General features: G+C 37.2%; 1 protein-coding gene across 1 annotated transcript; it reads right to left on the bottom strand.

The window, feature by feature from the left end:
* Nucleotides 1-994: 994 nt before the first annotated feature.
* On the bottom strand, nt 995-9,499 carry LOC102600199 (transducin beta-like protein 2; the record flags this gene model as incomplete). Its single annotated transcript, XM_006339706.1, has 9 exons — nt 995-1,439; nt 2,018-2,062; nt 2,667-2,870; nt 2,971-3,061; nt 4,508-4,582; nt 5,645-5,784; nt 8,429-8,721; nt 8,864-8,924; nt 9,364-9,499. Coding segments are annotated over 9 exons (1,131 nt in total), but the record flags the coding sequence as incomplete, so codon positions are not given.
* Nucleotides 9,500-16,430: the final 6,931 nt, after the last annotated feature.

Below are 16,430 nucleotides of genomic sequence, written 5' to 3'. Positions count from 1 at the left end.
AGACAATTTTCATTGGCGGTGCCGCACTTTCTTAATCTTAGTATTCGCAAAATGTTCGTTCACATGACTGAAGAATATCAAGTCCAATTGATTGAGGACTTGGGAAAATTTTGATCAATTAGTTATTAATATTTAGTCAAGTGGACTAGTTATAATTTTTTTGATTAAATTTTATTAGAAGTGTTTTTGACTCAAACTTGTGGTAACTTTTTAAAATTTCGTTATTCAATAATATTTAACTATTGATTTTTCTTGTACATAGTTAGAAGTCAGTGATGCTTGTTAATTTTTATCTAAGTGTATTTAACTTCTAAGTTAATATTTACTCACTAATGTATTGTTTTTTCTACTTTATAGGTTATTTGTAAGAGTAGTTGAGAGATATGAGCATATCAAGTACAATTTATGTTCTAATTTTTTAATTAAATTAAAGTTAGATGAAACAATTACTTAAGTGAAGAACAAATAACTTTGTAATAATTTATTATGCGATTTTATAATTTTTGTTTATTTGATAAGATTGAATAAACAATTGGGGCTATTTTAATAGTTTTACAACTTATGAGATTTTTATGTTTATGAGAAAATATACAACACAAAAATTTCATATCGCATGTCCAAACAAACCTTGAATTTCATCTCATGATTCCATATATGATACCATATCATGATACCATATCGCATGGCCAAACGAGCCCTAAGTATCTTTTGATAAGACTCAACAAGCAGGTTCTGTTTCCGCTTACTAGATAACATTGAAAATGGGGTTTCCAATTTCATATTCTTTATTCTCTTTAATTTTTGCTTTCTACCGAAAACAGAAAAAGAATACCAGAGAATTTTTGTAGTTCAGTTGATTCCCACCACATGGACTTTCACCTTGTTGGTGATGGTTTAATTCCCACCTTATAATCCCCCTCCCTTACCCCCATTTTTGTTTTTTCAATAAAAAGAACAGAAAAGATCTCTTCTGCAAAAAAGGGAACTTACAGGATATATAATTTTCTTTTTTAACTTGAAACAGAAAAAAGTACCCTTTACCAGTTCTAAGCTCTAAAATAGATCAGTAACACCACACCATTCCTCAGAACTCGATAGAGAAAACTACCACCCATGTATATAATAATATAACATCAAATTAAACATCAAAAAATTTCTCTAGCTTTACCACATTCTGGTTAAGTCTAATCTTTGAATAACAAAAGCCCTCAAAAGATGTAAGCACTCAATCCTCTAACTTCGGCTGTATTCTCCTCTTCTGATCGTCAGTCCCCCCTATGATCTATTAGTTCAAAAAACTGGTCGAGACATCAAATACTTGTGTCATTCATGGGGAAAGGTTCCGTCGCTCATTCATGATGCATTCAGGGATGGAGCTGCCCACAACTTCACTTTCTTATCGACACTGGCTGTGGCCAACACCAGAACTTGCTTGTCACCTGATACAACGAAAAAGAAAAGCAGCTTAATAATGTTAGGCCGTTTCCAGAAATCAACGTTCTACACGATTAAAGGACATTTTGATGTATACTACATATCTTTAGTTTAAGACCACAAGATTCTCATGTCTTCCTTACTTCTTAAACTCAGTGGGCAGTCAAATTAAGACAACAAATTGAAACAGAGGGAGTGCAATTTTTTCAACAGCAGGAGGAAGAATTTACACTTCCTCCTAAACCACAAGGATTTGCTCCTACTATTAAGTTTTTCCTTTTCGCTCCAATTTTTCAAACTTTGATCCATCATAGCTTTAATGATAGAATGCAAGTCTCATCTCCATACTTGCTAAAATATATAGGAAAAAAATGGAATACTTCCAGAAAAGACATTAAAACTAAGAGGAATACACATCGAAAGCAAGATGCCAGCCAAAAGAGACAAACTGTTGTTTGACTTAGTGGCAAAAGTCTTCGGAAAAAAAGCTTATACTCTTTATGACCTAATGTAGACAGTAAAATAAAATAAAATAGAATCACGCATAACAAAAAACTTCACTTGGGATGGGAAAGAGACTTACCCATTGGAATCGGAGAAGGCGACCATGCCATGTCAGTGATATCACCTGTACACAAAAAGTGGAAGACAATAAGTTTTCAAATCAACACAAGTTGATAGCATGACTGGTATGGCCGGACTACCAGCCACAGTGGCAGAGCCATGTTGAACACTCTGGGTTCACAGGAACCCTTGCTACTTCCCCATATTTTGTTTTCTTGTAAATCAGACTCATTCCATTGTTGTGCACCCACCCAGTAGACTCATTCCTTTCTTCGTTTTTTCTAATACAATTCTTATTTTGTGTTTAGACATACAATAAATGTTGTAAAACACAGGTTAAGTAATGAATTGTGATACTTGGGCCAAGGGTTCAATTCCTTTGTGGTATTTCTATTAGATGATCATTTTTTATGGTTTTCCTATTCTGCTATTTGTTTCAGTTTATTTTCCTATCCAAGGATGTGCTAATGTATTCTGTTCAGGTTCTTACTGTCTTATCTATTAGGAAAGGAACAAAAAGTTGAACTGTTGCCAAGAAGCAACAAGTCATAGGCTCATAGCTGCTTCAAATACAGAGGAACTTCTACAGACTGGTTCTGCACATACAAAAAGGATGAAAACGGTGGAACAGTTTTTGATAAAGGCATTAAGTTATTTGAAAAGCATACCATCATGTGCTTTTTCAGCTGTTTCCAGAACCTTCCCAGTCTCCATACATAGCCATTGCATCATTGAACCATGAGTGGTGGCCAATATCTTTCCATCAGGGGATACACATAAACGATCATAGTGTAAAGTTGTACCACTTGCATCTTTAAGGGGAATAGGGAACACCTTTAATGTCTTAGGGTCCTCAGAAAGGTGATAGCGCACTGAACAAGAATGTTGCATGAAAGAGCCAAAGGAAAATTAATTAGACGAGGTAATAATGGTAAATTAGTAACAAATAAAGCTAGGGAGGGGAAGATATACCATTAATATTCCACATTCTGATTGTACCATCCTTCGATGCAGTGATTATTTGTTCAGAATTCGGGCTAAAGCATAGCCACGTCACTGCACTCTGTACAGCACCCATATAAAATTTAGACATATACAGAAATGATTAACAAAGCAACAAATTAGCAGCAAATACGAAAAAAAAAGGTCAATCGCAAAAGTTCATTGAAACTAAATGACACAGTCAATTGTGAAGAGAGTATTGTACACCTATAATAAAAGGGAAAATTGTATAAAATAACAAACTATTAAATTCAAATTAAATGCTATAACCATAGTTTGATTTAATTGTAACCTGTAGCAAACAGTTGCCATTAGCCTCTCTCCCCAGATTTCTCGCTCGCCACTCTCATGATCTCGCTCGGCAGTTTCTCTCTCGCCTCTCTCACTTTATACAAACACAAATGTATAAATTATGTTTGTGTTTGTATAAAACGAGAGAAAATTGTATATATACATATCTTTTCGTTCGTTCGTCCCTCTCCCCAGAGAGGCGAGGGAGAGTGCCAGAGAATCTCGCTCGCCACTCTCCCTCGCCTCTCTCGATTTATACAAACACAAATGTATAAATTATGTTTGTGTTTGTATAAAACGAGAGAAAACTGTATATACAAATACAAATACATATATTTTCGTCCTATACACTTATAATTATACAAATACAGATCGCGTTTATACAAACGAGAGGTCTGCCAGCGATTTATACAAATCTGATGCTCTTGCCAGTGATTTATACAAATCTGATGCTCCTGCCAGTGATTTATACAAATCTGATGCTCCATAGCAAACTTGCACAATTATACAAACTATAGCTATATCATACAAATATGATTTTTACGTTTGCTAAACTTAAAATTTACTCATAATAAATTCAAGATTGCATTCATCAGCTTAATCATGAACACAAATTAAAAGAGATGGTCCCAATCTACAATCGACCACAAAGGTATTTGAATCTTCGGAGGTCTTTGCTGAAACAACATACTTCAAACTGATACTCCCATAAGAATTTTCTAAAGTTTCTCCTTTCCCTAAAATATTACTCCCTCCGTCCAACAATAGTTGTCCACTATACTATTTAGAATGCCCAATAACTTTAAATTAAAAAAAAAAGAAAAGAAGAATGCCCAACAATACTTGTCCACTTTATGAAATCAATGGATAATTTTACACTTAGTTCCTAATTTACCCTTATCATTAATTATAGTTATTTCTCTATTACATTTTTCAAAAACATTGTATTTATTATATTCAAAGGGTGATATAGTAAAATTACCCTGCAAAGTTAATAGTGGACAAGTATTGTTGGACAGAGGAAGTAACATTAAGCTAAAAAATTTCACCCAAGTACAAATTAGGACAATAATAAGCCTGTTCACATCTTGTTCACCCTAGAAATATCATCAGACACACCTGAACTCGGATAATATTGATCTAGAACCCTATAGAAGGATAGAAAAAGAGTAGATGAAAATAGACTTTCATAGTGCAACAACGTGATAGCATTTACCTTATGCCCCTTGAGCTCCATAATCCTTGAAACCTCCTTTACAGTACCATCCTTCGAGTACACAATCTCCCAAACCTGTTAAAAAGACAGAATTTGTTCAAGAACTCTTCTTTGATGACATCCAACAATCGAGTCAGAAATATATGAAAAAATCCTTCCCAAGTTGACAAAGGAGTGCGATGTAAATCGCATAAAACATAAAAGGACTCAAACCACACCATAAGATATGAAAGCTTTACCAGAGTATTTAATCCCCACCCCAAATCTATATAACCTACTTTTGCTTCATAACTTATCCCAATTTAGTTGACTCTTTTGGCTAAATGACAAATAAAATCTCCTAGAGTTAATGTAATACTTAAATAAACTTAGACGATGCAATCTCCACCTTTCTTTGGAAGGATTGGGAAGTGTTAGCTATTCACACAGAACACATAAGGAAAATATTTTGTGTGGATCCCCCATTTGTCTCTCTCTCTCTTCAGATTACATAGGAGAAACCTTTGGATCATCCTTTATGGATGGATGGTGGGTGTACATGGTTCTGAAAGATGTTCTTGAGTGAATCAATGGCAAACACCATTTGATCATCTTTGACCAAACTTTGGCCCAGCTGCATATGAGATGCCTTGAACCAGGCAATAACCATATGTTCTATTTTCTTGAATAGCTCCACCACAAGCTCCTTGTTCTAGCTGCCCTTCCAACCACCAGATTGACAAGACTGTACATAACAGTTCGACTAACATGCCAGACTGCCTGACACTTGACAATAAACAACATGACGGCAACTGAAAAGAATGTAGCTGACGCTGTGGAAACATTTTTAATGTCTCAGGAAACTACTGATGCAAAAGTTTAGTATAACTTAGCTTCTGCTCTCTTTGTTTCTCCTATCTAACCACACCCGCCACACCCCCAAAAAAATTGAACAGGAAAAAAGACACCTGCATTTCCCTTTTCTTCTATCTTCTAATATCTCTTATTACTAACTAGTTTCCTAAACATTATTTTCCTACTACTTAATTAACATTGAAATTTAACACAAAATGTAGTACATCACTTGTTGAGACTCTTTATAAAAGCTTAAAGCAATTCAGTCTAACAAAATAATAAGGTGGCAACATTTAATTTCACCTTGACATCAGCGGTAAAAGCTGCGGCAGCTATAAAACGTCCATTGGGAGATATAGTAGCCATGTTGTTTTTGAGTTGATTAGTATCGACGTTTCCAACAATCTTGCCACTTTTTCCGTGAAAAAGCACAATATCAGTACCTAAACACCAAAAAATACAGATGCAGATTATTACATTTGTCATTTTGCTCTATGGGGAAAAAAAGGTTCTTCCACACAAAAAAGAAAGGAAAAGAAGAATCTGGTTGTAGAGATGTTTGTGGTTATGAGATCACAGAAACAAAATTGCCATGCAGAGAAGAGAATTATGACACAAAGAGGTACTGGAACTCAGGCATTACTAAAATAGCTGGTCACAGTGTCACACGTCTATGGTCATATCATTAATATCCATCAAAACCCAAACTTGTGTCCATAGTACATAAAAGATTCTTGGAACATCACAACCAACCTTCATGGCGTTCAAATGCATCCACTTTCTTCCAAAAAGAATTTTAATTTAAGTTTGAGATCAGATTGGAATTTATTTTTCCAACAAACACCAATTAAGAGCATTGCTTGAAGCAAGATCATTAACTTTCATCCATAAAAAAATTTCACAATGACATATTTACTAAAGCTATAACATTTTTAAAAGATTTTGCATCATACGATCATTATCTTAAATTCTGGCAGTTTAAGACATGTACAACAAAACTTTCTGCAAACAATTTTTTGAGTTGCTGTGATGATTCGTCCTGCAAATACAGCAACAAACAGCAGAAGTGCTTGATCCCAGAGCCCATAGAGAACCCGAGAAATAAACATGACCAAACATCCAAGCTAAGGTAGCATCATCAAACTTTATAATTTGGACTAAGTGAAGCAACTTCAACCCATTTCTACAATCCCCATTTGATCTTAAGATCCAGTCAAAACTTTGACTGATAAATTGAAACTTGATTCCACGCTTTCATTTTATCGTATAATAATTTCAAATGGAATATATCAATTCGCTTGTAAAGTAAGTGGTACTATTAAATGGTTTAAAGTTAAGGAAACTTAAGCACTTGGAATGAATTGTGTGTGCACGAGAAATAAATTGTATTGACTTTTCATTGCCATCTGAATTTTGCTTCTGAAACTCTAATAAGGCTACAAATTCTCAACTTTATGGTAGAATGTGATTCATCTTCTTTAATAAGTCAACAAAAAAAAAACTACCAAGTTGTGGCATGGCAAAGCCTTTTAGTGCAGGACTGAAAAGTGATTTTGGTATTATAACATTTTCAATCATGATACTGTAGTTAAGGACAATATGTTAGGGAAGTAGGTAACTAACAGCTGCAGTAATTAGTGACTTTGTCTATCTACCAAGACGCTCAATTACGAGATAGTTGATGTATTGATATACACAAACTGTTAAGATATTAGATATACTGTCCACAAACTTTTGTCCAATCTCAGACCAAATGATCTCCTACAATGCCAAAACGCTGTCAGAATTAAGTATGCTGGCTATAAGAAAATAAACGGAATGTGGGGTTTGGAAGGAATTGTTTCAAGTGGTAAGTTGAAAGCATGGCCCAGAGGCCCAACTTCTTTTGGAGTTGGGAAAGTCAACACATCTTAATGGTACTCCTGTCAGGCTCAGATGGACTGCAAATAACAACGGAAAATTCACTGTGAATCATGTTATAAGTTACCCAATAAGGATGTCTCTTTTTCTGTTCGAAGGCCAAGAACCTTGATTTGGAAGTACATGGCACAAGTAAAGTTGCTTCTTCAGCTGGATTTTGTTACATGATGCCTATTTAAAACAGCGAGATTGCACCCAAAGGTGTGGCCCAGTGGTTAATAAAGTGGTTGAGAACCCTGAGGTCTCAGTTCAAAACTCAGTGGAGGCAAAAAACACTAGGTGATTCTTCCCATTTGTCCTACCCTTGGTGGATAGAGTTACCTAGTACTGTTGCTGGTGGGAGGTGGCAGGTTCGAGGTGCGCGAAAGCTGGCCCGAACACCACGGTCATCAAAAAAAAAAAACAGCGAGATCTTCAGAGAGAGAGAGAGAGAGAGAGGGCTTTCACATGTGCAGCAAGTAATATTTGTGTGGGTTTGATGATAAAGAAACTGACCGCTTATTTTTGCCTTGCATAGTTAATAGGCAGAATGTTTTTGCAGATATTTGGTTTGAGGGAGGGTCATTTCAAGAACCTCAAAAAGAATTGTATTGCTTCTGGGAAGGATGGAAAATTACAAGGGAGCTTAAGAAAATCTGTACGACAGTTCCAGCATGTATAGTTTGGGACTTTGGGTAGTTTAAACTAAAAGAAATTGTAGATGCTTCTAAGGAAAGACTATATCAACCAGTATTAGAAGTTCACATGCCTTAGTTTATTAGGGCAATAGTGTAAATCATTTGCTGTAAACAGTGAGACATCCAGATGGAATTAACTTAAATATTCAAAAACATAGTACTATAAAGGATGGAACATCTTTGTTAATCCAGGACTAACTTAGTGTTGGTCTTTTGCTATCTCAATAAAACTTTACGTACTAATAAAAGCTAAGCATGGTAGTTGTTAGGCCAATCAGCACTAGCTACAGTATGAAATCGAATAAACTTAAAACACCATTATAGAATTAAAAATCAATACAATACATGATAGCTCTCCCATAAGCATGCATTCTCCAGCTACAAATATGAGCCATGAAGTTTTTACTAGAATGAGGATATCCATTGAGCTTTAACTCAAAAGTTCTCTGGGTAACTTGAAAAGAAGTTCATAAGAATTATCCAACCTTACCTTCAGAACATGAAACAATGATGGTACTCCCATCAGCAGTACCATAAGTTGCCTTGGTACCAACTAGAGTTAGGATTGCTCTCTTGTCATGAACTTTATGCTGTTCCCATTTGATTTGTGGAAGAGGAAGCTTGGCCTGTTTGGAATCAGCATCTGCTTTAGGTTTCTCTTCACCATACATGTACAAGGAAGAACCAAAAAGAGCATGGCATGCCACTGCAACCGAGGAAGCTTCATCAGCAACTGCAACTGCAATCGGATGACCTCCAGCAGGCAAATTAATTCTCAGAAACCTGAATAAGATTGGATTAGAGTTAGAAATTTGCAATTAAATTCACCTAACAATAATTATAATAGTAATAATAAAACTTCTGCCCGAAGCTTAATAGAAATTAGATTACTGCCTTAATAATAATAAAACAGTAAGAGTCATACTTAAAGCTTTTGCTCAAAGCATCATCCAACTTGAAGATCCTAACAACGCCGTCAGCACAAGCTGCAAGAGAAAAACATTAGTATGGAAGACTGACATCTATCTCCCCCATCCTCCTGCTAAAATATGTAAGGGGAATGTAAACAACTGTTTCTAGAACCATAGATCCTTTGAAGTGATAGAAGATGTGCAGAATGTAACTATGACTACAATTTAAAGCATGTTCTCTTTAATTATAAGTTTAAGGATAACATATATATTTTGTTCAAGTAAAAAAAGTGTCCTTCATTAGTAACACACCAAGGCCATCAAAGTATGTAAAATGTGAATGAGTGGCTCAGCCAAGTCATATCTTTAAGTTACCTAGTTATCTACATACAGGTATTTTCTCTTACAGACCAAAAATATAAGTGAGACAATGTTCTTAAAGGTTCTTGCATCCCCTCACTGTTTCAGAATGCTTAGAGCTCAAACAATACAAATGCATAAAACCAAAAATTACCAGTTGCCAAAGACTGTGCATTGGGTAAGAAGCAAACTCCTGTGACAATATCCCCATGACCCTTTAGAGTATTCAAGTCCAGTGGGTGATGCCTTTTGTTTGCATCCTGCAAATAGACAGTACCAAAAGTCACTTTTCAGTTGCCTGGTCATTGAATACACACCTCAAGGTTATATCTGCGATGAAATCCAGAAAAACCTTAAACTGATGAAAGCAACTTGGCTAGTCTGTTGAAATATATTGAGGATGAGAAATGACGGAGAGTTATTTATACGTAGTGTTGAAAAAAAGTGAGCTCACAGAAAAGTGAAGTTTTTGAAGGAAGAAACAGGATGTAGCAAATTGAAGCTATTAAAGGAAACTACTCAAATTGCCAATACACCGATTGGGGTCACCATTTCTACTGATTCTACCCTATATAAGGTGCAACGGTTGCTTTGCAGGAAGGTGAAACTTATCCAAGAAGAGAACTCCACGACAACTTTGACTTTTTGGTTTAACACATCACATCAAGCTTCCTACTGCAGCAAATTTAGACCTCCGCGACAGCATATTATCATCTTTACCCCTTTTTTAACAATATATAGCTGCGGGATTGGTCCTGTTCTGTTCAGCCTATTTTGGGCTTCTGACATATTCAGGAATCTACTTTTTTCCCTTTTTGAGCTTCAAACTACTTTTTTGTTCTTTCTTTTCAATTTTCCACCATCTTTTGCCTTTATATTGCCTTAAGAGATACAAAATCTTTGAACTTTTTGACTGATGTACAAGTCCAGCCCTATCTTAGTGCTCAGGGAGTAATTTGACTATAAGTTTGTTACCTTATCAGAAAGGAAGAAAAAAAGAAAAAAGCCATACCTACTTGGAAGAAGTTTGATAAGTTTCACATTAATCATAAGATTACACTTCATGGGTTACATCATTTCACAGAAATGTATGATAAAAAGGAAGAAAAGAAAAAGAGCAGCTAGAGCAAATTTCCACCCATCCACAACTTCCAATTTCCAGAAACCAGAAATTAGTAAAAAATATATTTTTTCAGTTTACACACTCTAACTCTGCTTGCCTGGGGACATATCCTGTCCTAAACCTGGGAAAAAGATAAGTGTTGTGATGCAAGAATGGATTCAGAAGCTTAGGCAGAGTGTGTACTGTGCGTTGGGAGGGTTGGACCTAGCCGTTAAGTTGGTTAGGTTTTATTTAAGAAGAATAGTTTCATATTGCTCAGTTTAGTCCAATAGGTTTTAAAGTTATTTCTATTATTATCAAAATTGCCCGATATGTTTGAGGATTGGATACTTTAGGTCCAATTGCTGGGCACTTATGTTTTGTACTGTCCAGCAGGAATGTTGGACTATTTAAGTATTGTATTTGTCCTTGTTGAAGAGGGCAGAGAATTGTTTAGCTAAATAGAGCATAGCTTGTTTCTTACTCTTTTCCTTTTCCTTTCTTTCTTTTCTTAGCTTCTTACTCTTCCATTACTGTCTTATTACTTTTCAATGTTGTCCCTAGCTTAATTGTATCACAAAACTCCAAAACTTAAACAGATAGAAAGAATCGCCTAGTATCTGCACAGATCTAAATCTTGGCTCCCAATGTTGTCACTCCAATTCTTCAACCGCTAAATCACTTCCTTAGGGACATAAGGATAGTACTTTTATGTTCTCTTCAAGAGTATATACTAAAACAGATGCAGTTGAAATTGTATGCCTTGACAGAGTAAAAAGTATTAACACAATCATGTTACTTTAAAGGTAATTGCATGTAACTTTATTTAATAACACCTAAAATAAATGGTATTGTTTATACTAATGTCATTGTGTATCACTTAAACTCAAACATATCATCCCAAGTTTCAAACTTGATTCAAAAAAGGAAATTAAAAAGAAGAAGAAGAAACCTTTTCTTGCGGTCAACGAAAGCATCAGCAATCTCTGAATCAGTTGGAAGAGAAGGCACCACATTATATTTCAAATCATCCTCCTTACAACTCTTATCTCTCTCACATGCCGCCCGCCACCGCTTCTCCACCACCGGAAATCTCCTGCAATTTCATCACCATGATTAAAATTAACGAAACACGCACACACGCACACAGAGGGAGAGGGAGAGGGGAAGTACCGGGAGAAAACAACGGTGTCTTGATTGGTGAGGATCCAGAGAGCTCTGATACTACACGAACTCGGCATTTCCACACCGGAGACAAACTTTACGGTGATTTACTCGTTACTCCGAGTTCGACTAAATTCACCGCTGTTTTTGTGGCGTTTACTGCATTTCTACAGCGTCGGTCCGTACGCCGCTGTCGATTTGAGGGAATTATCTGATGAGGAACAACTTTTGGGAAAATTAAGAGAACTTCAATACTTTTTTGTTTAACAGAGCCCAGAGGAACTAGTAGTGGGGGAAACGAGCCAAAAAAAGACTCATGAATGAAAAGAAATAGAATTATATCAATTTGTTACGAAATATTAATAATATAAACTATATAAAGAGGGGAAAAGGGAAGATAGAAGAAAGGGGAAAATGACAACAATAAGAGTAATAGGATGAGAGAAAATAATATTTTCTTTACTATTTTTGGTGTCTCTACATTGTAGAGGTATTACCCCTCTTATAGAAAAACAATTCTTTAGAGAAGTGAACATTCTACAGTAATGGGTCATGGACATATATATATTTATATATTTATTTATAACACTCCCCCTTGTATGTTCATGTATAAATTAAAGAAAGGTATATAAAATTATTTGTAATACACATTATTTACTGCCTCATTAAAAACCTTATCAGGAAAATCAGTGGGACAAAACCTGATTAAGAAAAAAAGAGTGCAGCGTGTATGTACTCCCCCTGATGAAAATATCACTTAATATCTTGAAGATGACGCATTCCAATCTTGTATCTCAGTTTCTCAAAGGTTGAAGTTGGCAATGCCTTAGTAAACATATCTGCTAAATTATCACTTGAACGAACTTGCTGCACATCTATTTCACCCTTCTTTTGAAGATCATGAGTAAAGAATAATTTTGGTGAAATGTGTTTTGTTCTATCTCATTTGATGTATTCTTCTCTTAGTTGAGCTCTATATACAGTATTGTCTTCATATAATGTTGTTGGAGCATCTCCTTTTAAAGAAAGACCATTGTTTCCTGGATGTGTTGAGTTAGTGATCTTAACCACACACATTCTCGACTTGCTTCATGGATGGCTATTATCTCTGCATGATTTGAAGAAGTAGCAATCATGGTTTGTTTTATTGAACACCATATATAGTTGTACCTCCACATGTAAATAAATAACCTGTCTGAGACCGACCTTGGTTGTTGAGGAAGGTGAAGGAAATGGTGAGATCTACACACCCTCTGGCAAACCCATGGCTTGGGTTTCTGCCACACACACAGGAGGAACACCTACTATGGTTACACCTGGTGGATATCAGTTTGGGATGGGGTCCATACCCCAGTTTCAAACACCATTAGGAGGACCTATGCATCAAAACCCTGCTATGGGGGTAGGGTCTGCAGGTCATATGGGGCCAGGAACTTCAGCTCCATACCAGATGCCTAGTGGAGCACCAAATCAGATGCATTATGGAGGGTTTCATGGCCAGACATCAGTAGGAGGTTTGGGAGGAGGAGCAAACCAGCCTAACTTTCAGGGTCACTTCCATCACCCTATGTCTAGGCTATCCAAGATAGAGTTTCCAAGGTTCAATGGAACAGATCTAAGGTCTTGGATCTACAAGGTGGACCAGTTTTTTTCTCTAGATGAGATACCCCCAAATCAGAAGGTAAGAGTTGCTTCTCTACATTTTGATGGGTTAGCTATAGAATGGCATCTCGCTTTCATCAAGAGTAGGCAACACTTGCCATATCCTACTTGGGATGAATATTTGTATGCTCTCATGGACAGATTTGGGGCTGATTTTGAGGATCCTATGTCTGAACTTAAGCTGGTTAAACAGACTGGTTCTGTCAAGGATTATCAAAATGAATTTGATAAGATCATGACTAGGCTAACCATCCTTCCGGAGTATGCTATCAGTAGTTTCATTACTGGGTTGAGACCTGAGATAGGTCTCACTGTTAAGAACCACAGGCCTTTTTCTCTACCTCAAGCTTATCAATTGGCTAGAAATACTGAAGCTCAAGTTCAAGCCCAACTTAAGCTTACTAGGTTCCCTTCCTCTGCTAGTGGTTCACAGTACAAGAATAACTCATACAGTTCCTTTTCAAGAGGAGTTGGGTCCAGAAATGACTATAACCAGGCTAAGAAGGAAACACCTCTGAGTTTGAATAAGAACAATAGCAAGAGATTATCTTCTGCTGAGATGAATGAGAGAAGACAAAAGGGGTTGTGTTTCTTCTGTGATGAGAAGTTCTTCCCTGGGCACAAATGTGGAGGATCCAAGTCATTGTACCTACTGGAGGTTGAAGATGAGAGAGAGGACCAGGAAGAAGAAGAGGTGGAATTAGAGAATCCTGAGCCAGAAAAAGAGGAGGAAAAAGGGGAGGTTTGTGAGATTTCAGTGCATGCTCTACATGGGCTCCCTACTTACCACACTTTAAGAGTGGAGGGGTACTGTCAGAAGAGACCACTGCATATTTTGATTGACCCTGGTAGTTCTCATAACTTCATGGATGAAGGGTTAACAAAGGAACTCCAAGAAGATGTTTAGGCAATGAGGACTCATGCCATCAATGTTGCAGATGGTCATGACAGACATACAAATGAGTTGTGTAAATCCTTTTCGTGGATGATGCAGGGAATGGTCTATATAGCTGATTTCCTATTGATACCCCTTAAATCATGTGACTTAATCTTGGGAGTACAATGGTTGCTTCCTTTGGGTGATTTAAGGATGAATTTTCAAGAACTGACACTGGGGTACACTTACCAGGGACATGATTGCATGTTGAAGGGAGTTGTGAACACGGTAAAAACGGTGGAAGCCAAGAGATTAGATAAGATGGTTAAAGGAGGAGGTCAACTATTCATGATCAGGGTAAGGCCAGTAGAAGAGGAGGTGAAGAAGGTATCACCAGTACCAGAGGAAATCTTGGCTATCACTGAAGAGTTCCCTCAGTTGTTTGCTGATCCAAAGGGGTTACCACCATCGCGAGGACCATTTGATCACAAGATACCTCTGGAGGCTGGAAGTAATCCTGTGAACTTGAGGCCTTACAGGTACTCATCAACACAGAAAGATGTTATTGAGAAGTTGATAGCAGAAATGCTAGAACAAGGCATTGTTCAACCCAGTTCCAGTCCATATGCTTCACCTGTGGTCTTGGTTGGCAAGAAAGATGGGAGTTGGAGGTTGTGTGTGGATTATAGAGGGCTCAATAAGGCAACAATTAAAGACAAATTTCCAATTCCTATTATAGAAGAGTTGTTGGAAGAACTAGGGGGCTCTAACATCTATTCTAAGATAGATTTAAGAGCAGGTTATCATCAAATAAGGATGGCCAAGGAGGACATTGTTAAGACAGCTTTCAGAACACATGCAGGCCATTATGAGTATCTGGTCATGCCCTTTGGGCTATCCAATGCGGATCCTGCTTCCAAAGTTTGATGAATTATGTGTTTAAAGAGCACCTCAGGAAGTTCATATTAGTTTTCTTTGATGATATTCTAGTGTTCAGTAAAAGTTTAACTGAGCACCTGGTTCATCTCAGAATGACCTTTGAATTACTGATGAAACACAAGTTGTATGTGAGACAAACCAAATGCTCTTTTGGGGCCAGTAGGGTTGAGTACTTGGGGCATGTTATATCTTCTAAAGGGGTGGCAACTGATCCCAAGAAGATCAGTGCTGTCAAAAATTGGCCATTACCTAAGAATTTAAGGGAACTTAGGGGGTTCCTAGGACTGGCAGGTTATTACAGGAGGTTCATCAAACACTACGGAGTGATCAGCAAGCCTTTAACTGACCTACTGAAGAAAGATGGGTTCAAATGGTCTGAAGGGGCATCTCAGGCTTTTGAAAAGCTGAAGGAAGCACTAACTTCAGCACCTGTCTTAGCATTACCAAATAACTCTGCTATGTTCATTGTGGAAACAGATGCATGTGACTATGGTATTGGAGTTGTGCTGATGCAGGAAGGGCATCCAATAGCCTTTCTTAGCAAGGGGTTATCTAGGAGGCACCAAGGACTATCTGTGTATGATAAGGAACTATTGGCTTTGGTCCTAGCTGTGACTAAATGGACACAATACTTGGTGGGGAAGAAGTTCATTGTGAGAACTGATCAGAAGGCATTGAAGTTCTTACTAGACCAAAAGCTACATACAAGTTCTCAGATGAAGTGGATTGCTAAGTTGATGCAGTTCCACTTTGAGATTGAGTACAAGAAGGGAAGAGAGAACAAGGCAGCAGACTCCTTATCTAGGGTGCAACTAGGAGAGGTGACAGCCATGGTTGTAATTCCTGGAATGACTGAAATGTTTGACAGAATCAAGAGTAGTTGGGCTGAAGATACTACTATCAAGGAGCTTTTGATCAGGGTCCAGTCTCAAGAAGAAGGGGTCAAAGAGTTTACTTTTGTGAATCAACAACTCAGAAGGAATGGCAAGTTGGTTGTGGGTCCAAATCAATGTTTAGAGAAGAGATCAAATCTGGCATGAGAAACCTAGCGGGGGCACTTTGGTATTGAGAACACCTACAAAAGAGTTTCCAGCTTGTTCTATTGGCCAAGACTGAAAGAGGATGTGACCAAGATGGTAAAGAGTTGTGCCACGTGCCAGAGGAGCAAGTATGACAGTGCTGCCTATCCAGGTCTTCTCCAACCTCTGAAAATACCAGTTTCTGCTTGGGCTAGTGTGAGCATGGATTTCATAGATGGGTTGCCTAAGTCAATGGGTAAAACTACTATCTTAGTAGTGGTGGATAGACTTACAAAGTATGGGCATTTCATAGCAATTAGCCACCCATATACAGCTAATTCTGTGGCTCAAGTATACTTGGATCAGGTTTACAAACTCCATGGGATGCCAGAAAATATCATCAGTGACAGGGATCCGATATTCATGAGTAAGGTGTGGCAGGATCTCTTTGCAATGCA

This window comes from Solanum tuberosum, unplaced genomic scaffold (assembly GCF_000226075.1).
Source record: "Solanum tuberosum cultivar DM 1-3 516 R44 unplaced genomic scaffold, SolTub_3.0 scf00010, whole genome shotgun sequence".
Taxonomy (NCBI): domain Eukaryota; kingdom Viridiplantae; phylum Streptophyta; class Magnoliopsida; order Solanales; family Solanaceae; genus Solanum; species Solanum tuberosum.
Note: the sequence above shows the minus strand (reverse complement) of the source record. Positions and strands in the feature narration are given on the sequence as shown.